Source organism: Hippopotamus amphibius, chromosome 16 (genome assembly GCF_030028045.1).
Source record: "Hippopotamus amphibius kiboko isolate mHipAmp2 chromosome 16, mHipAmp2.hap2, whole genome shotgun sequence".
Classification (NCBI taxonomy): domain Eukaryota; kingdom Metazoa; phylum Chordata; class Mammalia; order Artiodactyla; family Hippopotamidae; genus Hippopotamus; species Hippopotamus amphibius.
This window is the reverse complement of record NC_080201.1, coordinates 60,819,087-60,843,819: the sequence shown is the minus strand read 5'-3', so window position 1 is coordinate 60,843,819 and position 24,733 is coordinate 60,819,087. Positions and strand designations below refer to the sequence as shown.

At 41.2% G+C, this 24,733-nt stretch overlaps 2 protein-coding genes across 2 annotated transcripts; one reads left to right on the top strand and one right to left on the bottom strand.

Moving 5' to 3' along the window:
• LOC130838152 (vomeronasal type-1 receptor 4-like) lies at nucleotides 1-21,445 on the bottom strand. The gene is made up of 3 exons (XM_057710904.1): nucleotides 20,729-21,445; nucleotides 19,993-20,189; nucleotides 1-73 (listed from the first exon to the last, which is right to left on the bottom strand). The coding sequence occupies exons 1-3, from the start codon at nucleotides 21,443-21,445 to the stop codon at nucleotides 1-3; spliced, it is 987 nt and encodes a 328-aa protein (XP_057566887.1).
• Nucleotides 16,487-17,952, top strand: LOC130838437 (cofilin-2-like). The gene has a single exon (XM_057711520.1). The coding sequence runs from the start codon at nucleotides 16,590-16,592 to the stop codon at nucleotides 17,088-17,090; it is 501 nt and encodes a 166-aa protein (XP_057567503.1). The 5' UTR covers nucleotides 16,487-16,589; the 3' UTR covers nucleotides 17,091-17,952.
• Nucleotides 21,446-24,733: the final 3,288 nt, after the last annotated feature.

Below are 24,733 nucleotides of genomic sequence, written 5' to 3'. Positions count from 1 at the left end.
CTAGTTCCTGGGGATGATCGTGATGGCTGGAGACACATGAGAGGCAGGTGGTGCCAGTAGCCACACCTGCCAGCTGTGAGGAGAGAAAACATATTTGCTTGGATATATCACTGAAGACATGCTTTAATGAACAGCAGCTATGGTCACAGGGATGCCTTTAAAGAGAATGACCAAGAAGGGACTGTACAGGTGCTTGAGGAGCAAATGTGTGGATCTCAATCTGCAGGAAGAGATAAATGATAAAGAGAGAAAATGCCCAGGAGTCCACCTCTAGTCTGAAATAAGCAAACCATTCTTCTTTGTAAGTCCCTGAAGGCCATTCTGCCAGTTCCTGGTGACTGGTGTTTGCCTTCAGAGCCAGACGATCATGTTTTGGAACATATGCCATGGGCTATATTCATCAGATCAACTGAAATCCTATATTCTCTCTCTCTCTCTCTCTCTCTCTTTTTTTTGCCACACAGCGTGGCATGTGGGATCTTAGTTCCCCAACCAGGGAACGAACCCACACCCACTGCATTGGAAGTACAGAGCCCCCCCCCCCCCTTTTTTTCCCCAAGATTTTTTTGATGTGGGCCATTTTTAAAGTCTTTATGGAATTTGTTATAATATTGCTTCTGTTTTATGTTTTGGTTTTTTGGCCTTGAGGCATGTGGGATCTTAGCTCCCTGACCAGGGATCAAACCCACACCTCCTGCATTGGCAGCGCAGTCTTAACCACTGGGCCTCCAGGGAAGTCCCCTTATATTCTCTTTGATAAATATTTACTTAAGAGGTTCACAGTCTCAAGTAAGTATTAAGAGGCTTCACAGAGTTGAATGTGCAACCTTTAAACAGCACTTACAATGTATGAATGACTACTGTACTGTATTACATTAGGTGCTTTCTTTGATTTTCATACCTGCCTGAGGTTGGCACCGGCATTATTTTCAACATAAAGGTAGGGAGACCTGAGGTTCAGAGGGGTTAATGATCTAAGTTCACACGCTGGTATGGGGCTGAGTGATAGAAACCTGTGCCCTAACCACTGTGCTACACTAACAAATCATGTTAGCTCTGCTCTCAAATAATCCAGACCTGTGTGTAGTTTTGTTTTTATACTTTTCCATTTAACTCATCATGTTTATTTTATTATATAATGATGATTGTAAAAAGTTTCCATATTTGTCTAAGAATTTATTATATGGTCAGTATCAAATACAAATGAATTTTAGATATCACAATAAAGTACAGATGCAGTTTTACAGGCAAATCTTACAGGAAATGTCCCCAAGTCCAAACTGGATTTAACGATACGAGATTTATACAATGTTAGTTGGCAGCAGGAAGAAACATTTGCTATCACACCAGGAACAAAACCATAATGCTACCTATCAAATAAATAACAGGATGATATTTCCTTTTCACTAAACTGTGACTCATGAAATACTGCTATGTGATAAAAGAGTGTAGCATAGAAACCAAGTTATTAATAATTTTGGTCTAAATGCTTAGGTATTTATTAATATTTATATTAAGTAAAACTATTAACCACGAAGCAGGATTTGTGAAAGATATTAAAATACAAGAGACATGTAAAACGTAACCTAGTGAACATGGAACCTTGTGTATTGTTTAAGTTGAAATCATAAAGAAATGAGTTGTGAGGTTGGGATTGATGTTAGAATGTTATTAAGCCACGCAACATAAGACAAGATACATTTGGTCCTGACAACTATATCTTAACACTCATAAAGTTACCTTTTCCTTAAATGCTATTTCTCTAACTTTAAGAGGGAAAGTATCTCCCCATAGTTGTCAGACCTCAAATATTTTCAATGGAGACCATTACTGTATCTAGTAAGTGTATCATATTCCCAGAGCTCGACAAAACACATTTTTCTCCAGAAACATTCATATTCCTAATGTAGGTAGAGGATTAGAAAATTGGTACAGTGCAATTCTAGTCTGTATTATAAGCACAAAGGCATTATAAACCCACCTCTAATTATAATGAAAATTTAATCTTTGAATCCTGTGAAGGAATGTAACATCAGATTGATATCAAAACGAAAATCCATGACCTTCATAAATGATTCTTCATCATTCAACCTTAATCATCCGCAGTGAGGATTTCATTCAATTACATTAGGAAGCACGAGGTGTTTAGTGCAGGGTTTAGGATCCTCATATCTCTTTACAAGCTCAGCTCACACCTGAAGTTTTATTCTGCCTCCCAGCTTAGCTTTGCCGCTGGATCTGTTCTTAGCCCCCAAATCCCTTTTCCAGGTGTGAACACTTATAGACTTCCTTCCTTAGACTCCCTCTCTCAGACTGAAATAGAAAATACTCACCTGACTCCTTCCCATTGTCAGGATGGTGGGCTCAGTGTGACAGTCATGACAGCCAGTGCGTGTGTGGAGGGACGCAGACAGACCCTGAGATATAGGTTTGTGATCTGTGACCTCACCTTCCCTCAGAACTGCAATTATCATTTCACTGGAAGTGGCAATGACAGGGCAGGCTTGAGGAGCTAATGATGTTTTCTGAAAAACTTTCCAAGTTGCTAATTCCCCCAAACAATTACAAGTTTCCTGTGAAACATGTACAAATCTCCAAAGAGATCACTGATGTGTTTGGGAGAGGCTTGTAATTTCTCATGATCCCTGATGGCAGAGAGGGTCACATGTGGAAGGAGAAGTCATACTGTTGTCTGGGCGACTGGCCAGTATTTATGTATGCCTCAGGAGTCCCTGATTCCCTGAGAAGTTCTTCCACTGAACATCTAGTTCATCTTTTATCTCCAGACATCTAAGCTGTATTACTATTTAAGTATTCAGCAGATACTTGGATTTAGACATAGTACAAGAAGAATATCTGAGATAGGAATAAAAGGAAGAACATGATATTAATTTATACACTAGAAATCATTGGACTTATTTGTACAATTAAAAACAAATTAACTTGAAACTGGTAATATGGAAAGTTTCTAGGATATGGTACTTTACAGATACTGACACCAACAATGATATGAAATGCAAATACAGAAATATCCACAGAAAACAGAGCAGTATTTAGAAAAGCATCCTCACAAGTAAAAGCACCAGGATCAGATGGTGTAACAGATGGTTTCTACAATTCTTTTAGCTATCAGATAAGCCAGTGCCACTTTCTCAACTCAACAGCACTGAATTGTTCCCAGAGGTCTTTACACTTTTACTGAAATGTCATTAAGAAACACTCATTGGTTATGCAATTAATGAAGACACTTAAAATAAGAACCGTCATCACTCCTTTGGATTTTCCAACAGACAAATCCACAATCTGAACAAGGTCCACTATCCAATCCCCGTGAGTGTTTTTTAGTCCAATGGGGAAGTTAGAGGAAACGCAGTCCACACAAAAGCACACCCACTTCTGACTCTAGCTGCAAGTGTGGGCTTTCCCAAATCCATGCTCATTTTGGTACTTCTCTAGAAGGACTCAGAACTAACTGAGAGCTGTTCTCACTGGTATGGTTTAGTATAGGAAAAGGATAAAGATTAACATCAGACAAGGAAGAGAAGCAGGGGGCAGAGCAGCCCAGGACAATGCCAGACCTCTCATTGTTCTCTACACAGGACTCCTCCTGGTCTCTGGCTCTCTTTCAGGGACTTCCTTGCAGTCCAGTGGTTAAGACTCCACGTTTCCACTACAGGGAGCACGAGTTTGATCCCTGGTGGGGGAACTAAAATCCTGTGTGCCACATGGTGCAGCCAACAAACAAACCCCAAAGCTCTCTTTCAGCAAAATGAACCTATTTGTTTTGAGCATCTACATTTGGTATAGGCTTCACAGAACAGACATCAATAGTATCTCTGAATGTGCCTAACATTTGAAGAGCCAGTGTGAAGTAAAGATAGATTTAATGAGACAGTGACTCCATCCGACAAAGCTATTACATCCATTTTCACAGTTTTCTACTAATTCAACTTTTCTTTCCCCCTTGCTCTACTGACCTCACCTTGGGTAAGGCTAATTCTTCACTACACAACCCTCTGTTTCCAAGTCAGAAAATGGAGCCGTATCTTGACAACATATACTCCACACACACACGTACGCGTACATTTTCACGGTTTTGCACACACACAAACACAAGTATGCACACTTACTACTAAAACATACTCAAGGACTTCCCTGGCAGTTCAGTGGTTAAGACTCCACGCTTCCAATGCAGGGGGCATGGGTTTGATCCCTGGTGGGGGAACTAAGATCCCACATGCTGCACGGCATGGCCCCAAACGAAAACACACTCAAATCTACACTCAGTCACCCCACTCTCAATACTCATCCCACAGTCACAGACACTCATGACACATGACATATGGACTCACCAACATAAAGGACACAGTCCCACCGACTTTCACAGAATCATTTACTCAGTCATCACATGGGTTATTATTTCAATCATGTGTTTGCACGTGGAGAGTTTGTATCTCTCCTAGTCAGTGAAGGCCAGAAAAGGGGTGGAAATATGTGCACTTTATCATCCTTCCACCCTGCCACACCACCCAAGGATAATATATTAAATGTGCTTCTTTTAAAAATTTCTGAGAGCTTTGCCACTTGAGGTAAGGAGTGTAGTATAAATGTTGGAGTGCCTGTGGGTATGACTGGGAGTGGCTGTGATGGAGAGAGAGGAATAAGTAAGAGGACGTAGGGCAAGGGGCCCGAGGGTAAGGTGAGGACACTGAGGGAAGGGAGTTCTGGGGGGAAAGAGTGCAGGAGGAAAGAGGGTGCAGGAGTAGAAAGCACATGGGCTTGAAGGCTGCGGTGGGTTTAAGTCCACTGCGGGGTTTAAGGGCACTCAGAGGCTAAACAAAAATTTAAGGGCATATCACATATTTGGCACTGTGGGGAATACGGGTTACAGTCACAGGAACAAAAAAGTTAATTTGGAGAGGAGACAGTGCACAGGAGTGAGTAAAGGGCAGAGGTGGGTAAAAAAGGCACAGGAGAGTTCATGTCCACAAGGGGTTAAAGAACACAGAGGGTGAAACTATATAGGTATATATGATTTGAAGATTCTTTTGATGTCAGGAGTCAACACACTAACACTTGGATATAAGAAAGGCAGAACTCTTCCTTACAGTTCCAAACCAGAAGGATGAAGGGCAGACCGCAGAGGGGGTTGCCCCTAGAGACAGAGTAAGGTGAGGGAGATCTGTAGTGGGAGCTTACGTGTGGTAAGTGGGGTCTAGTTAGCTAAGGTTCACAGGCACCCTGTGCACTGAGTAATGTGAATAATTGCATGGGCTCTGGCACATAGGGTTTCACCCAGTTTTCTTGTATACGGCCTTTGGGTGAACTAGACACATGGCTACCAGCCCAGAGGACAAACGCCCAATTAGGGAAGTGTTTTAGATGTGAATTGATCAGCTGCTGGAGGAGAGGAAGTGATCACCATCTTGTTGGTACCACTACATTGGGTCAGGTGAGCATACAGTAACTAGCACAAATATTGTAAAGTACATCATCAGGGTGTGGATGTTCTGTGGGTAATTAGTGGTCCAGGACAATAACAGAGTTGGGAAGAGCAGCTGGCACCCTGCAGGGGAGGATAAGAGGCTCAGGGAGACAAAACAGTTATAAGAGATGAAGTCAGCTGGGGATGGTGGTGGGCTTGAGGACGCTAAAGGACCCAGAGAAAAAGGGCACTTGTGGGGGCATGCATTGTGGGGGGGAGGGGGAGATGATGGCAATGTTTGAGGGCTGGCAATTTAGGGGAGGGGTCAAGAGAACATGGAAATAGGCCTGAGTTCACTGACATGGGGGCAAATAGTATTCATGGGGAAAGGAGGCTGTGGAGGGGATGGAAGTTGAGGGGTATTGGGCTCACGTCCCTAATAACTTGAGAGGGAGAGAGTTGTTAAAGGACGGAATGCAAAGTGGGTGCAGGATGAAGGGGGTCTGTGGAGTGGAGGTGGGAGGGGACAGGGACAGGTCCAGGGGATGGAGGGTGATGGTGCTGGATCAAGGAGTGGTTGAAGAGCCAGGGTGGGGGTGGGGGTGACAGAGATCACAGGAAGGAAAGATGTAGAGAGAGAGGCACTGTGAGACCAAGGGAGAGGAAGTGCTAGGGGCAGATTGTAGGTTTCTCATTCATTCCTCCCTAAAATAATGCCCTCGTTTGCACTGAACTCACAACTTACTCATGGACTGTTACATAATGCAAAAATCTTCCTCGTTTAAAACTCTGGTAGAAAACTTTAAAATTTTACATACTGTAAGACCATAGGCAGCATGTTGAGTGAAAAACACTCCACCCCTATTTCTCTCTTCTACTAGAATTCCAGGTAGAAAGTGTGACCAGAGTGGGTCTGGCAGAAGGGCCTGTTTCCTGGTCATTCACTGTTGGCAGGAAGCCTGACCCCTTCCAAATACTTATGTCTTGAGAACTTCTAGGACTCAAGGGTCACTTGGTGAAAGTACCTTTATTTATCATAATATTTCTCAGATGGACTATGTGCTTTATATAATAAATAAAACAAAACAGAATTGAAATATTTGAAGTAATGTGTTTCCTCTTATGAATCCATCCTAAGAGGTAACCTCTGGTAACAGTGTTGTCAATATGGTAACAATTTAAAAATATTTTTTTCATAGCAAAAGACCAACCAGTCTCATCATGAAGTAGGCAGATCTCCATTCCATGGTGTTACTACTCTGGTTATAATGAAGCTTATAGAGACTTTGAAGACGTAATGAAGGTCACGAACCATAGGAATATGTTGTGGAGTGAATGTTTGTGTCCCCACAAAATGCTTATGTTAATATCCTTAGTTGGTATTAGGAGGTGAGGCCTTTTGAGGTAATTATGTCATATGTTGGAGCCCTCATGAATGGGTTTAACACTCTTATACTGAGATAACAGAGCGAGCTTTCTTCTCTCTTGCCACTATGTGAGGATTCAACAAAGAAAGGGTCCTGACATGTACACACTGCTTTATTTAAAATGGATAACCAAAATAAATAAATAAATAAATAAATAAATAAATAAATAAATAAATAAATAAATAAATAAAATGGATAACCAACAAGGACTTACTGTATAGGACAGGGAACTCTGCTCAATATTATGTAATAACCTAAATGGGAAAAGAATTTGAAAAATAATAGGTATATGTATACGTATAACTGAATCACTTTGCTGTACACCTAAAATGAATACAACATTTTTAATCAACTATACTCCAATAAAAAATAAAATTTAAAAAAATTGATCAGAAAAAAACAAAGGGCCATCTGCAAAACAGGATGAGTTATCTCACCAGATACCAAATCTGCCAGCAGCTTGATCATGTACTTCCCAGCCTCTAGATGAGTGAGAAATTCATATTTGTTGTTTAAACTATCCAGTCTGTGATATTTGTGTGTGTTTTGTCATATTCATTTGTTTTCTTTTTTGATTCTACATATAAGTAACAAAATTCAGTATTTGTCTGTCTCTATCTGACTTATTTCACTGAGCCACATACCTTGCAGGTCCATCCATGTTGAGTGTGATTTTATATATATTCACATCTTATTTAGCCATTGATCTGTTGATGGACACTTAGGTTGCTTCCATATCTTGGCTATTGTAAATAATCCTACTATGAACATTGGGGTGCATTTATCTTTTCAAATTGGTATCTTTATTTTCTTCACATATACCCAGGAGTGGAACTGGTGCATCATATGGTAGTTTTTTAGTTTTTTTGAGGAACCTCCATCCTGTTTTCCATAGTGACTATACCATTTACATTCTCCCAAAGTGTACAAGGGTTCCCTTTTCTCTACATCCTCTGGTTATAGGTATTTTCCTTTCATCTTTTAAAGTGATACTGTTTCACTCCCCTTGGCCTGCAGAGTTTCTGCTGAAAAGTCAGTGGATAGCCTTGTGGGAGTCCCCTTGTAGGTAACTTGTTGCTTTTCTCTCACTGCTTTTAATTTTCCCTCTTTATCTTTAATTTTTCCCATTTTATTACAATGTGTCTTGGTGCATTCCTCTTCAGGTGGATCCTGTTTGAGACTCTCTGTGCTTCCTGGACCAGGATGTCTGTTTTCTTTCCCAGGTTAGGATCGTTTTCAGATGTTATATCTTCAATATGCTCTCTTTCTCTCTCTTCTCCTTTTACAATTCCTATAATGGGAATGTTAGTATGATTGATTATGTCCCCAAAGTCTCTTAAACTGTCCTCATTTATTTTTACACCTTTTTTCCTGTTTGGTATCAGTGATTTCACTACTCTTTCAGCTCACTGATTCATTCCTCTGTATCACTTAACCTACTGTTGATTCCTCCTACTGTATTTCTCATTTCAGTTAATGTCTTCTTCATCTCTGTTTGGTTCTTATTTATATTTTTTAAATCTTTCTTAAGTTTCTCACTGAGTTCATCCATTGTTCTCCTGAGCTCTTTGATCATCTTTACGATCACTACACTGAATCCTTTCTTGGGTAGATGGCCTATCTCCACTTCATGTAGTTCTTCTGGGTTTTTATCTTGTTCCTTAGATTGGAACATGTTACTCTGTTACTTCATTTTGCCTAATTTGCTGTTTTTATTTCTATGTATCTAGTAGGTTGGTGATGTTTCTTGACTTTGGAGACGTGGCCTTTTTTAGATGTCCTATGGGTCCTAGCACCACATTCCCCTGTGGTCATTAGTGTTTCATGGTCTAGGGTTGCCTGCTATGGGGGATGCCTTGGTCCATCTGTTGTGGCAGCCTGACACTGTGGGCAATCTGGTAGGCATGGCTGGCCCACGGTATGGTTGTTGCCAAGTGGAGAGGCTGACGGCCACTTGTTGGAGGGGCTGGGATATGAGGCTGTTGCCTGAAGAACCCTGGGGGTGGGGGGTGTGTCCCAGGACTAATGCTAGCTCACTGGTGGGCAGAGCCAGGTTCTGGGGTGGGTAGTTGTGGGACTATGGTTCCTGAATTCAGTGTAGACCTGCTGGTGGGTGGGCCCAGTTCCTGACATTACTGGCTCTATGTTCTAGGGTGTCCCAAAGCTGGTGCTGGCCTGCTGGTGAGTGGTGCTGGATTCCAGTGTGGCTGGCTGAGGGGTCCAAGGTATTTCTGAGCAGATGACTGCTGGTTGCTGGCGCTGGGGCCTTGTGTGTCCTGGGGCTGGTACCTGCCCATTGGTGGTCATGTACTTCCCAGGGTCTCTGGCTTCAGGGTCCTGAAGGGCCTGAGTCTAGTGTCTGCCCACTGCTATGTGAGGCTGGCCCTGGGTCCTCTGGGGGACAAGGCCATGTCCAGGGACAGCTGTGTGCTCAGGGAACCTTAAGGAAGCCTGCCTGCGGGTGGATGGGGCTGTGTCCCTGCTTAGCTACCTGCTTGATCTAAAGCATCTCAATGCTGGTGCCAACAGGCTGGTTGGTGGGGGTGGGGATGGGTCCTGAGGCGAATAAGCTAGAAGTAGGATTCCAAAATGTCCATATGGTAGAAATAGCTCACAAAAATGGCTGCTTTCCATGTTTATGTCCCAATGGTGAGTTCCACTTACCTCCTATGTCTCCAGGAGACTCTCCAAGATCAGCAGGTGAGTCTGACTCAGGTTCCTTTCAAATTACTGCTTCTTTCCTGAGTACCAGAGTGTGTGATATTTTGTGTGTGCCCTTAAGTGTAGAGTCTTGGAAATGATCAAGATGGGGCAGTAGAAGGACACAGAACTAGCCTCCCCCAACAAACACATCAAAAATACATCTACATGTACAGTAATTCTCATGGAAAAGTAACTTGAAACTGGCAGAAAAAGTCCTACACAATTAAAGCTGCAAGAAAGATCTCCACATAACCTGGTAAGATGGGAAAAAAAGGGCATCAAGCTGGGACCTGCACCCCAGGGAGGGATTTGTAAGGAGAAGAAAGTCTGCATGAGCAGATCCTTGCTCTGGGGAGTGAGCAAGTCAAGCACCATCTGGGCATCCCAGTCCTGAGGTCCTGTGCAGAGAAGACAGGCCCTCCTGCCCGCTGGAAAATCCACTGAGACAGTTAGAAGGGCTGGAGAGGCCTAGACTCTGCTGGCAAGGAGCACACACTTGCTGGCTTGGTGACAATCAGGGCAGGGAGAGTCTTGCACTGGCAGTTGCTGCCTCGCTACACTCCCCAATCTGAAGGGATGCAATCCCTGGCTCTGCTCACTGCACACCACAGCCTGGCATGAGATCTGGGCAGACACTCAGTCTAGATGCACAGAGACAGACCAGGATGCCTGGGGTGTGATCTGGGTGGATGCACAGAAGCCATTTGTCAGCGTGAGTACAGGATGAAGGGTGTAGCTGCGAGGGACAGTGCACATGGACTGGTGCCACAAGAGCAAGTTTCCACTAATTGCTGACTCTCAGGCGATCAGGCTCTGGAACAGAACTCAGTTAGCCACACAGAGATAGCCAGGAGTGCCTGGGGTGTGGCCTGGGTGGGGCACTGATAGCCACTGTCAGCTCACTCAGGAGTATGCAGCAGTTCGTCTCTCAGCAAGAGCAACCCAGCTCTGCCCAGTCCACACCACAGCTTGCACTAGACCAGGGGCAGACAGGTCCTGGGGGAAGTCTGCCACAGAGACAGCCCATATCCCAGGCTGCAGCAAAGCCGCCTCAATCCCTGCATCCACGACGCCACAACACCCAGCCCTAGCCTATTCCACAGGACAGCCTTGCACTAGATCTGGGACAACATTAACAGAGAAAGGGTTGTGACCTTAGGCTGCTTCAGAGCAGAACCAAAGACCCCTACACAGGTAGTGCATAGGTCTTCTGTGACCACCCAGGCCTCACTTGCTCCATCAATCACCTCTGGGGCAGGGCACCCACTCAAGGTCAACAGAGCCAGAATGAGCCTGAGGGCTTCTACTCTGACAACTGGGGAGCAGACCCCACCCCTGACAGGACACTGACAGAGGTGGAGTAGAGAAGAAGGCCAACCTCACACCCAACACAAGATCTAAATACTATAAAACCAACCACATTCACTGTCAGGATAATGGCCAGCACATCCTGAGGAAAGACGTGGCTGGTGTCAATACTGAAACCAGCTCTCACACCAAAAACACTGGACACAAACAGTCTACACAAGGATGCGCCCACATAAAAACACTCCTTCAAGACCACAGTAGATAACTTTCTCTATGTATTTAGGAGAAACATTTAAGTAAAATGAAAAGGCAGAAAAATCACTCCCAATTAAAAAGACCAAGAGAAATCCTCTGAAAGGACAAATAATAACACAGAGCTCACCAGGCTACTAGACACTGAGTTCAAAAAGGAGTTGATACTGACCAGGGCCCTGTGGGGCTCCTGGGCATGAAGCCTTTCTATGTCCCCTATTTCTTTGATTATAGGAAACAGCCTCCATGACCTTCCCTGAGTTCCAATGGGCAGATTCAAGCAGTTCTTAATTAGTGAGGGGAGGGGATGTGTAAGACCTGGGAGAAACAGTCCAGAGCAGCCTTGGGACAAGATCCTGGTTCTTCAGCAACAATACACACAACAATATCTTGGAGCTATTTTTGCAGATGTTGAAACCCCTCCAGGTGGGAGAAGTTAAAGATTAACGATGGTATGCTGCCCACAAGCATGTAGACCCCAGACCAGTTGGACTTGAAGGTTGATGATGCTGAATCCTACTTACCTCACCACCAACCCTTTAGAAGAATGCAAGACTGTTACTGCCTTGATCCTTATCACCTACCCCTGACCATGAGCCCTGACTATAAGACCTCTCCCTATTCCCCAGGGAGGGGGGCACAGTTCTTGAGGTGCTAGCCTACTGTGTTCCCCCATTGCCTGGCAAAGTAATAAAGCTATCTTTTTCTACATCACCCAAAACTCTGTCTCTGAGATTTGATTTGGCACTGGTGTACAGAGAAGCTGAGCTTTTGGCAACAGAGTTAATAAAAATACTAAAAAAATTGAGAAAGATTATTGATAGAAATTCAGATCTGTGTAACAAGGAACTAGAAATTACAAAGATAAACAATCAAAAATAGATATTTCAATTGCTGAGGTAAAAAAACCCAATCTAGAAGCAATGAATACCAGATTAAATGACACAGAAGAAGGAATAAGTGACCTGGAAGATAGAATAATGGAAATCAACTAATTTAGAATAGCAGACAGAAATATAAACTAAAAAAAAAAGATGAAAGCAACATGTGAGATCTATGGAATATTATAAAACATGTCAACCAACTCATAACAGGAGACCCAGAAAGAGAAGCGAGAAAGAAAGGAATTAAAAATGTACTTGAAGAAATCATGACTGAAAACTTCACAAACCTAAAGAAAGAAACAGATATCCAGGTACAGGAAGCACAGTGGGTCCCCCAAAAGATGAAACCAAACAGCCCCACACCAAGACGTCATCATTAAAATTGTAAAAGTTAAAGACAAAGGATTTTAAAGGCAGGGAGAGAAAAAGAGTCAGTTACAAGGGAATCCACATAGGGCTATCAGCTGATTTCTCTGCAGAAACTTTGGAGGCCAGAAGGGAGTGGTGTGATATAATCAAAGTGCTGAAAGGGAAAAACCTGAAACCTAGGATGCATTACCCAGCAAGATTATCATTAAGAAGAGAAGGTGAGTTAAATAATTTTTCAAACAAGCAAAAACTAACAGAATTCAGCAATACTAAGCCAAACCTGAAAGAAATATTGAAGGATCTTCTCTAAAAAGAAAAGAAGCAAGAATCCTCAGGAAAAGGAAAAATCACAAAAGGAAAGGCAAATTATACAAGGATTGAAGATCACTCAATGAGTCAATACATAGATTGACTATCCAAAACATTTGGTCAATGTGATCATAGCTACAATTAACATTAAAGGATAGGTATGAAGATGTGAAATAGGACATCAAATCATGGAAAGTGGAGGAGGGGAGAAGAAAAATGTAGATCTTTTAGAATGTGTTTAAACTTGTATGGCCATCAGTTTTTAGTAAGTATATATAGTTATGGGTAAACACACAATCTCCATGGTAACCGCAAATCAAAAGCATGCAATAGATTCACAAAAACCAAAAAAGAAAGGAACTCAAGCATACCCCAAAAAAATCATCAAACCAAACATGGAAAAACAAAGGAAGAAATGAACAGAGAACTACAAAAATAACTGGAAAACAAGGATTAAAATGGCAATAATTACATATTTATCAATAATTACTTTGTGTCAGTGGACTAAGTGTTCTAATCAAAAGGCACAGAGTGGCAGATTGCATTTTTTTAAAGAAACCTACAATATCCTGCCTACAAGAGACTCACTTCAGGGCAAAAGACACACACACACTGGGAGTGAGGGGATGGAAAAACATATTTCATGCAAATGAAAACGACAAGGAAGCAGGGGTATCAATGCTCATATCAGACAAAATAGACTTTAAAGCAAAGTCTAAACCAAAAGACAAAGAGGGGCATTATATATTGATAAAGGGATCAATACAAGAAGAGAATATTACACTAATTAACGTATATGCACCCAATATACGAGTACCCAATTACATAAAACAAATACTAACAGACATAAAGGGAGACATTAACAAGAATACAATAATAGCAGAAGACTGTAATATCCAACTGTCATTAATAAACAAATCATCCAGACAGAAAATCAGCAAGGCAACAGACGTCCTAAATGACATGAGACCAGTGGATTTAATTGATATCTACAGGACAAAACGTTAAAAAAACAACACGTGTTTTCAAGCAAGCATGGAACATTCTCTAGGATAATCCACCTATGAAGGCACAAAACAAGCCTCAACAAATTTAAGAGGATAGCAAATATTACAAGCATCTTTTCTGACTACAATGGTATGAAACTAGATTCAATCACAGAAAGAAAAATGGGAAAAGATTGGACATATGGAGACTAAACAACATGTTACTAAAAACCAACAGGTGAAAATGAAATCAAAGACAAAATTAGAAAATACCTCAAGACAAATGAAAATGAAAATATAACTTTTAAAAATGTAAGGAATGCAGCAAGAGGGAAGTTCATAGCAATACAGGCCTTCTTCAAGAAACAAGAAAAATCTCAAGTAAACAACCTAACCTAGCACATAAAAGAGTTAGAAAAACAACAAACAAAACCCAAAGTCAGCCAAAGGAAGGAAATAATAAAGATCAGAGTGTGGGAAGACATTCGGGAACCTTTTTGTAACCTTGAAAATGTTGAAGTATGTGGGCTGAGCGATGGGATTCAGGGTGTCCTGCTTGAGCGGTGGAGGAGCTGAGGGTGCGGGGCTTGGAGACTAATATCACCCTGTTTGGTCCTGAAGGATGGCTGGTTAGCCAGAGACGGGTAAGATTCCTCAGAGGAGGAACAACCTAAGGCAGGCACAGCCGCAGAGGGGCCAACAGGGATGGTGCATAGAACCTTCCTTATATCACCGTGTTTGGCCCTGGAGGATGACTGGTTAGCCAGAGACGGGTACGATTCCTCAAGGGAGGAACAACCTAAGACAGGCACAGTCGCAGAGGGGCCAACACGGGTGGGGCACAGACCCCCAATATCTGAGAGAGGTCTCCTGCCCCCAGGGCTGTTTTGCTCTCCACCCCCAGCTCAAATCCACACCTGCTCAACTCGGACTCAGGAAGTAAACAAAGATAATTGCCTCAGTCATGTGAGGCCTTTGATTGTTTATGAGTGTAACCTGAGAATGTTAGCCCACGAACTCAATAAAAGCAGCCTGGGATAAGTCAGCAGGGCTCTTGATCCGAGAGGTCTTGAGCCCCCCCGGTCCCACTTTTCTCTTCAGTCTGTGTCTGTGTCTTCTTCAAGCTTGCGGCACCCGTCACTCACCTCGAGTCGCCGAGCTGGTCTCGGCATCAGAGAAAAAATAGAGATCAAAAAAAGTATAGAAAATGGTTAATAAAACCAAAAGCTGTTTTTTCCTTCAATATAAACAAATTCAATGGACCTCTAGCCAGGATCACCAAGAAAGAGAGAAGACACATAAAAACAAAAGAAGCAATGAAAGAGGAGAAATCACAGCCGATACTGCACAAATCAAAAAAATCGTAAGAGAATGTTATGAACATTTTTATGCTAACAAATTGGACAACATAGAAAAAATAAACAAGTTTCTAGAAACATACAGCCTGTGAAAAGTAAGTCAAGAAGAAACATAATTTGAACAGACCAATCATTAGAAGTGAAACAGAACTTGCAATTTAAAAAAAACCCAAACCCCCCCCCCCCCCCAAAAAACCTCTGCAGGGCTTCCCTGGTGGCAGAGTGGTTAAGAATCTGCCTGCCAATGCAGGGGACATGGGTTTGAGCGCTGGTCCGGGAAGATCCCACATGCTGCATAGCAACTAAGCCCCTGCGCCACAACTACTGAGCCTGCGCTCTAGAGCCCACAAGCCAAAACTACTGAGCCCACATGCCACAACTACTGAAGCCTGCATGCCTAGAGGCTGTGCTCTGCAACAAGAGAAGCCACTGAAATAAGAAGCCCACACACCACAACAAAGAGTAGCCCCCACTCACCACAACTAGAGAAAGGCCGCCCACAGCAACAAAGACCCAATGCAGCCAACAAATAAAATAAACAAATTTATAAAAAAAAAAAAACAGAAAACAAAACCAAAAAACCTTTCTGCAAACAAAAATCAAGGATCAGATGGCTTCCTTAGGGAATTCCACCAAAGATATAACGAACAACTTATTCTCAAACAATCTGAAAAAATTGAACAGCAGGGAACACTACCAAATTCATTCTATGAGGCCACCATCATCCTGATACCAAAACCAGATGAGGACAATTACAAAAAGAAAATTATAAATAGGCCAATGTCTTTGATGAATATAGATGCAAAAATCCCCAACAAAACACTAGCAAACTGGGTCTGACAATATGTAAAAAGGATCACACACCGTGATCAAGTTGGATTCATTCCAGTGTTGCGTGGATCATTAAACATACCCTAAATCGATCAATGTGACACACCAGATTAACAAAAGAAAGGACAAAACCCACATGATCATCTCAACCAAGCGTTTGACAGACTTCAATATCCATTCATGATAAAAACTTTCACCAAAGCGGGTACACAGGGAAGGTATCTCAACATAATGAAAGCCATTTATGACAAAACCATCACCAACATAATACTCAGCGGTGAAAAGCTGAAAGCCTTCCTGCTAAAATCTAGAACAAAACAAGGATGCACACTCTCACCACTTCTATTCAACATAGTGTTGGAAGCCCTAGCCACAGCAATCACACCAGAGAAGGAAAGAAAGTGTACCCAAATTGCAAGGAAAGAGGTAAAATTGTCATTATATGGAGATGACATGATATTCTATACAGAAAACCCTAAAGCCTCCCACAGAAACTATTAGAACCAAAAATGAATTCAAGCAAGTAGAGGATATAAGATTGACATACATAAATTTGTTGTATTTCGTACACTAACAATGAAATATCAGACGAGAAAGTTAAAAATTCCATTTAAAATCACATGAAAAGGCACTCGCTGCCGCCCGCCCGCCCCTCCTTCTCCTCGCAGCGCCACACCGCCGCAGCCCGAGCCGCCGCCGCAGCCCGAGCCGCCGCCGCAGCCTCAGCCGCGGGCACTATGGCTTCTGGAGTTACAGCGAATGATGAAGTCATCAAAGTTTTTAATGATATGAAAGTAAGGAAATCTTCCACACAAGAGGAGATCAAAAAAAGAAAGAAAGCAGTTCTCTTCTGTTTAAGCGATGACAAAAGACAAATAATTGTAGAGGAAGCAAAGCAGATCTTGGTGGGTGACATTGGTGATACTGTAGAGGACCCCTACACATCTTTTGTGAAGTTGCTACCTCTGAATGATTGCCGATATGCTTTGTACGATGCCACGTACGAAACAAAAGAGTCTAAGAAAGAAGACCTAGTATTTATATTCTGGGCTCCTGAAAGTGCACCTTTAAAAAGCAAGATGATTTATGCTAGCTCTAAAGATGCCATTAAAAAGAAGTTTACAGGTATTAAACATGAGTGGCAAGTAAATGGCTTGGATGATATAAAGGACCGTTCGACACTTGGAGAGAAATTGGGAGGCAACATAGTAGTTTCACTTGAAGGAAAACCCTTATAAAAACAGTCAAGTGCCATCTGGATCTTAAGGAGCTTCAATTTCTCCAGCTCAATCAATTGGAATAGTATTCGGTGTTTTTTTTTTCCTTCCTCTTCCGCCTGGGTCCTTCCAACACAATGAATGAAGGAAATATCATTCATGTAAGCAGCCTATCAGTGATTGCCATTAGACTGTTTAATACTGTTGCTTTTATGTAGAACCCGAGGAATGCCTTCCCATCATATTTTAGCCAAAACAACTGGTTATATGCCTCCCTTGCAGCGAACACTACAATAAATGTGATTGTCAATGTGAATAGCTTAGAACACTGCAAAGGGTTAAGCTAATTGAATGCCTTGAAAGTATTATCCACTGGTGAGATGGTAAACTTTATTCAGTATTATTTATAGTTGCACTTGATTGCAGTTCTATGAGGCTTGAGCATTCATACACCTCACCTGCCTTGGCAAGCCTATTTTTTGTGACATGGCAGCACGGATATAACACTATGCATTGAAAGCACTTTTTTTGTAATGAGTTTAATCCCCCACCCCAAAAGGAATGCCAATTAAGTTGTGTTGACTGTGTCATCAACCTATCCTAGTACCTCAGTGTTCATTCCTGTTACCTGCGTATCTTCTTAAAAGAAATAGCTGTCATTAATGCCTTTTTGTTTTCCATTGAGTGTACACTACTGAATAAGTATAGGAGTTCTGTGTTTACCGTGTAAGTCTTGCAACACTAAAGATATTTTGAATATCAGTCGTGATGGCAATTTCTGTATAAAAGAGCCTTAAATGGAACATTGTTTTTGAGATCAAACTTCCCACCCTCACAAAGATGGCCACGTTGCAATAAAAATTGTGGCATATTAAAAAAAAAATCACATGAAAAAATATACCTAGGAATAAACTTATCAAAGGAGGTGAAAGACGTATCTGCTAAAAACTAAAAAACAATGATGAAGAAGATGGAAGATGATTCAAAGAAGTGGAATGATATTCTATGCTTGTGGGTTGGAAGAATTACTTTTGTTAAAATGGCCATACTACCCAAAGCAGTCTACAGATTTAATGCAATCCCTGAGAAAATACCCATGATATTTTTCAAAAAACTAGAACAAATAATCCTTAAATTCATATAGAACCACAAAAGACCCTGAACTGTCAAAGCAATCCTGAAAAAGAACAAAGCTGGAGGAATGAACCTTCCAGACTCTAGACAATACTACAAAGCAAATGTAATTAAAAAAACATGGTACTGACACAAAAAGAGACATACAGATCAGAGAAACAGAATAGAGAGTCCAGAAATAAATCCACGCACCTACAGTCAATCTAGACAAAGGAGCAAGAAATGACAATGGAGAAAAGACAGTCTCTTTGATAAGTCCTGTTGGGAAAGCTGGACAGCTACATGAAAAATCAATGTAATTAGAACACTCCCTCACATCATATTAAAACAGTACAGTCAAAATGGTTTAAAGAGATATATATGACATGACATGATCAACTTTTACAAGAGAACACAGGAAAACATTCTCAAACATAAATCATAGCAATTATTTTTTTAGATCAGTCTTCCAAGGCAAAAGAAATAAAAGGAAAAATAAACAAATGGGATCTAATTAAACTTCAAAGCTTTTGCACAGCAAAGAAAAACATCAACAAAATGAAAGACAACCTATGGAATGGGAGAAAATATTTGCAAACCATTCAACCAACAAGGGGTTAATATCCAAAATATACAAACAGCTCATAGAATTCTAGACAAAAAAACAGCAACCCAATCAAAATATGGGCACAAGACCTAAATAGACATTTCTCCAAAAATGACAGACAGCTGTCCAACAAACACATGAAAAGATGCTCCACATCGCTAAATATAAGAGAAATGCAAATCAAATCACAATGAGGTATCACTTCAAAGTGGTCAGAACGGCCATCATCACAAAGTTCACAAATAATGATTGCTGGAGAGGGTTAGAGAAAAGGGAACACCTGTACATGGTTGGTGGGAATGGAAACTGGTGCAGCCACTATGGAAAACAGCATGGATGTTCCCTGAAACACTAAACATTGGACTACTGTATGTTCCAGCACTCTGACTCCTTGGTATACATACCTGGAAGAAGAAAAACTAATTCGAAAAGATGCATGCACTCCAATATTCATAGCATCACTCTGTACAATAGCCAAGAAATTAAAACATGTATGTGTGTGTGTGTATATATATATATATATATATTCAATGGAATAATACCCAGCCATTAAAAAGAATGAAATATTGCCATTTGCAGCAACATGGAGGGACTGAGAGAATATTATACTTAGTGAAGTAAGTCAGACACAGAAAGACAAATACCAAATGATATCACGGGTGGAATCCAAAAACAAAATGAATCTAAATACAAAACAAGAAGAGACTCACAGGGAGAGAAAACAAACTTATGGTTACCAAAGGGGTGAGGGAGGAAGAAGTCAGGAGTATGGGATTAACAGATACAAGCTTCTATACATAAAAAAATAAACAATAAGGATTTACTTTATAGCACAGGGAATTATATTCAATATCTTGTAATAACCTATAGTGGCATATAATCGGAAAAAAAACCTGAGTGACTTTGCTGTACACTTGAAGCTAACACAATATTGTAAATCAACCATACCTAAAAAAAAAAAAAAAAAAAAAGGATTGGCATCTGTATTTCCCACAGCCCTCTGGCTCTCTCGAAAGAAAGCCCTGCTGGCTTTCAAAGCTAAATGTTTTGGGGACTTTTTATGTTCCCAGTGTGCCAGCCCAATGTGGAGCTCAGAACCCTCACCTCTTGGGGAGAATCTTTGTAACTGTACTATTCTCCTGTTTGTAGGTCACGCACCCAGAAATATGGTTCTTGACTCTACTGAGACTCCAACCCTCCTACCTGTCTCGCTGAGGATGCTTCTGCATTTCTTTAGTTGTAGAAGATCTTTTCTGGTAGCTTCCGGTCTTCTTCATTAATATCTGCTCTGTGTATGGTCGTGATTTTGGGGTGTCCAGAAGAGGAGAGCTCACGGTTTTCCTACTCCTCCATCTTGGAGCAGTCCCCTGTGGTATTCCTGGTGCAGCAGCCCCAGCTGACTAAAACAGATTTTCCTAGTTAATGAAGGTGGGTTGAGTCCAATCACCTGAGCTTTAAGGAACAGACTTCAAGAGATACAATGGAAAGAAGTAGGGGATTGAAAACAGGAGGGGGATTCACTTTGCTAATGCTGGCTTTCTAGATGCCAAGATTCAACTGTGAGTCATTAAAGGAAACGCATTCTGCCAATAACAGGAATCAGCCTGGAAGCCATTCTTCCTCAGGTTCCAGTTAAAAAATTTCCTTTGGACACTGAGGGGTGAGGGAAGGAATGAATGAATTGGCAACTGTGCACTGTGGAAATATGTACAATTTACATACTTCTCATGATAGTAGAGGATTTTGTATTCCTCATCCAGGCAAAGTAGAGGCTGCGAACCGTGGAGTCTCGGCTCATGAGCAGAAAGGGGCTGACAGTGGGGAAGTACACAGACACGACTGTAGTGAATTGCACAAGGAACCAGCTGGGATGATCACAAAGAGCTAAAATAAGTTGAAAGATGGAGGAAAGGGTATAAAAGTAGACAAAGGTGCTCACCAGGAGAAGGATGGTTTTGGCAGCTCTGGACTCAGGAGAGATGCTGGAGGAGGCTCTGGTCCTACGAATGTGTTGGACCCACTGCTTATGCCTGTACAGGATGGAAACCATGGAGCCACTGGCCCAGAGCATGAGCTCCAAACAGACAACATCAGGGAACAATAGCAGTGCTGCATACAATGCATCTCTGGTTTTGTCATGACGAACAGAAGAACAGTATCCAAAATCTTTTCTGTTTGTGATGTTTTTGTTGCTCCATTTGCCAGAAATATCCATAGGAAAAATGGTATTTACCATCATATGCAGCATCCAACACAGAAAAATAGAGGGAACAATGCACTTGGGAGCTTTTACTTTCAGCTCTGTCCACCTGGAGTTCCTGGGACTGATCGTCATCACCTGAAAGACACTCAAGAGGCAGATGCTACCAATGGACACTCCCCTGCCCACTCTGTGAAGAAAGAAAAGAAGTTTGCATCCAGAATCACTGGGGAAATGTTTCAACCCAAATGCTGCCATTGTCTGGGGGACCCCTTTACCGAGGAGGGTCAAGAAGTTGGCTACAATCAGGTGCTTAAGAATCAAATCTGTGGACCTTAACCTGTAGCCAGTGAAGGGAAGGATGATATGATGGCAAAGAAGTGAGAAATTCCCCAGGATTCCAACCACAGTCTGTGTTAAGAAGATCATGTCCATTGTCCAATCACTGCTGGCCATCCTCTCAGTGCACAGCCACTGATACTCGTCTTGTGAATTAGAAAGTCCTGCACCGGAATATGAAGCGTGGGCTACATGAGTCGTGTCAGCTGAAATCCAATATTCCCCACTTACCATTACTGCCCACTTGCAAACACTTAATGTTTTACTGTTATTAGCAGCTCTTAAAGGGCTGAATGTATGACACTGAAGGAGCACTTACATGTGAAATTAATCACTGAAGGCCCTACATGTGATCACTTCTTCATTCTTTACAAATCTATGAGGCAGGCACGTACGTGACTTTATACAGAGGAGGGTAATGTACACACAGAGAGGGTAAGGATTTGTCAAACCTGCTGCCTAGGGGAAAGTGAGGACTTGACACCCACTGGGCTGGTACAGATGGTGCACTGAGCCACTGCCAAAAAGTAAGTAGCTGTGTCCATATCATAATACAGATCTACATTTAGCTTTGTTTTCACAGCTTGTTCTTTGATTTGAGACTCATGCTTTTTTATAACTTTCATTATAGTAAGATTCCATTTTTGTAAAGTTTTGTTCTGTAGGGCACTATGTACTAGGAGTGAAGCTTAGCAAACCTTAATATAGGTACATGCACTGCTGGCAGCAGAATATGGCAGGAACCTACCCCAGGACAAGGAAATGTCAGGAAGGTGAGAATGGCTCAGTACTAGGATAGCAACAGGAAGACTCTTGTTTTTATGTCAGGAAAGCAAGTACAATAGCGTATATTACAGAAACTGTTGAATCATCACATGTAATTCCATAAACTTTGAGGCATAACACAGTCATACATGATGACATAGTGTAAAAGGAAAAACTAAATATTTATTATTTTCAGATGATATACTTATCTATTTGTTAATGCTAGACTTAATTGAAAATGTGGCACTGAATAAAGATTTGTGAATGACATTAACACACCAGATATATGCAAACCACCACTGCAAGGCATGCATTCTTGTGCATTTTATAAATTAAAATGCTAGATATCTGAACTGACATTTAAATACTTTTTAAATGGACAGAAACAATATGATGCACGACTGAGACCTGCTGCCTGAAACTCACGATTGTCATGTGAATGTCCCCTAACTGTTCATTTCCTAACTTTGAAAGTAAAGACAGCCTCCCCATAATCAATAGACTCTGTACGTTTTCAGTGAAGACAAAATTACCGTCTCCGTTAACATCCAGAATTAGAGCAAACCTGCCTATTCAAGCCATTTCCATCTGGATACACTTTGTGCACAGGATTTCGTGATTTTTGCAGATTCATCATACTCTTTCTTGCAAACCTGGAGTTATTCTTGGTGCACCTCTAGTCATCCTGAACATTTAATCTCTGATCCTATAAGATACACTGAAGAGCAAATTGATTTTACATCTATGTATTTAAGCACCTTAAATAATCAGGTTCCATTTTCACTTGAACTAAGCTACAGCCATCATTGTCAGTGAGGATTAAGTTACATTGCCTGGGGAGCCAGCAGGGGTTGGTTTAGGGTCTGGGAGCCCATCTCTCTTTCCTAGCTCAGCTCAAGCCTCAGAATTACTCCACCTTCCTGCATGGCGTTGGCACTGAGTCAGGTTACTACACAGAACACTGCCTCTTTCTGATATGATCACTTACCCAGACTCTTGACCTGTCTCTCTCTTACAGCCTCTGCCGCTCAGACTGAAATGAACATCCTTACCTGACACCTTGCTGCTGCCAGGACAGTGGGCTCCCTGTGATGGTCATTATAGCCAGTATGTGTGTGGGAGGGAGGCAGCCAGAGCCTGATTTATGGGTTTTAGATTCTGTGTCCTCCCCAGCCCTCCCTTCAGAACTGCAATTATCATTTCACCTGCAGCAGCAATTGGGAGTGAAGGCTTGGGATCTGAGAACATTTCTGAAAACTTTTCTCTCACTTATTAATTACCAAAGTCACTTATAAGTTTCTAGTTAGCCCCCTTAGGAGACAACTGGAGTATTTTTGAGAGGCATTTTCTTTTCCATGATCCCTGAAGGCAGACATGGTTTCACAAGGAGGACAGTAGGAAATGCTGAAATCACACAGATAAGGGACTGGCATAAAGGATGTGTGTCCCTCTGGACTCTTCACTTCCCTGAGGTGTTTCTGTATCCTAAAACTAGTACTTTCCTAATCTTCAAACCACTGAACTGAAGCATTAATTAAAGTATTGGTAGAGAAATTGAATGTGACAAAATACCTGGGAAGTATATTCACAGAGATAAAAGGAAAAGGAGGAGGATAATAAAGAACTCATTATATGAGTCAATGGCACAAATCAAGCCAACAAATTTGGGCTCATTTGCATAATTCAATGCTACTTAATATAGAAATCTTTTAGAAATATATATTTTATTATTATTGACCTTCATTAGTGATAAGAATTAAATGCAGAACAAATACATGGAAAAAAAGACAGAAGGTTTGAAAAGAGTGTCTGCCCAAATAAAAGAATCTAGATCTGATGGCTTGATATCCTACCATTCTTATAAATATCAGACAAGCCAATGCTCAGTTAGTTAATTCAAGAGGTCAAACCTGAAGACTAAACAACATGCTACTAAAAAACCAATGGATCAATGACAAATCAAAAGCAAATCATAAAATACCTTGAAGCAAATAAAAATAAAAACAAAGAATTTCAAAATCTACAAAACACAGCAAAAGCAATTGTAAGAGAGAAATATGGAGTGATAAAGGTATACCACAAGAAACAAGAAAAATCTCAAATAAGCAATCTAACCTACCATCTGAAGGAATTTGAAAAAGAAGAAAAATAATGTCAATGTCAGCAGACAGAGGAAATGATACAGATCAAAGAGGAAATTTTTAAAAGCAGAGATCAAAAAAATGAATAGAAAAGGTCAATGAAACCGAGTGTTGGTTTTTTGAAAAGATAAAATTGATAAGCCTTTAGCCAGGCTTATCAGGAAAAAAAGAGGATCCAAATAAGCAGAAAAAGAATCAAAGAGAAGAAATATAAACACATGTCACAGAGATACAAAAAGTCATAAGGGAATATTACAACAGTTATATGGCAACAAATGGGACAACCTGAAGAAATAGATAACTTTCTAGAAACCTACAACCTTCCAAGGCTGAATCAGGACAATATAGACAATATAAACAGGCAGACTGCTAGTAATAAAACTGAATTTGTAATTAAAAAAAAATCCCATCAAACAAAAGTGCAGGACAAACGTGACAGGGGGATTCTTTTTTTTATTTTTATTTTTTTTTAAGCTCTGTATTGGAATATAATTGCTTT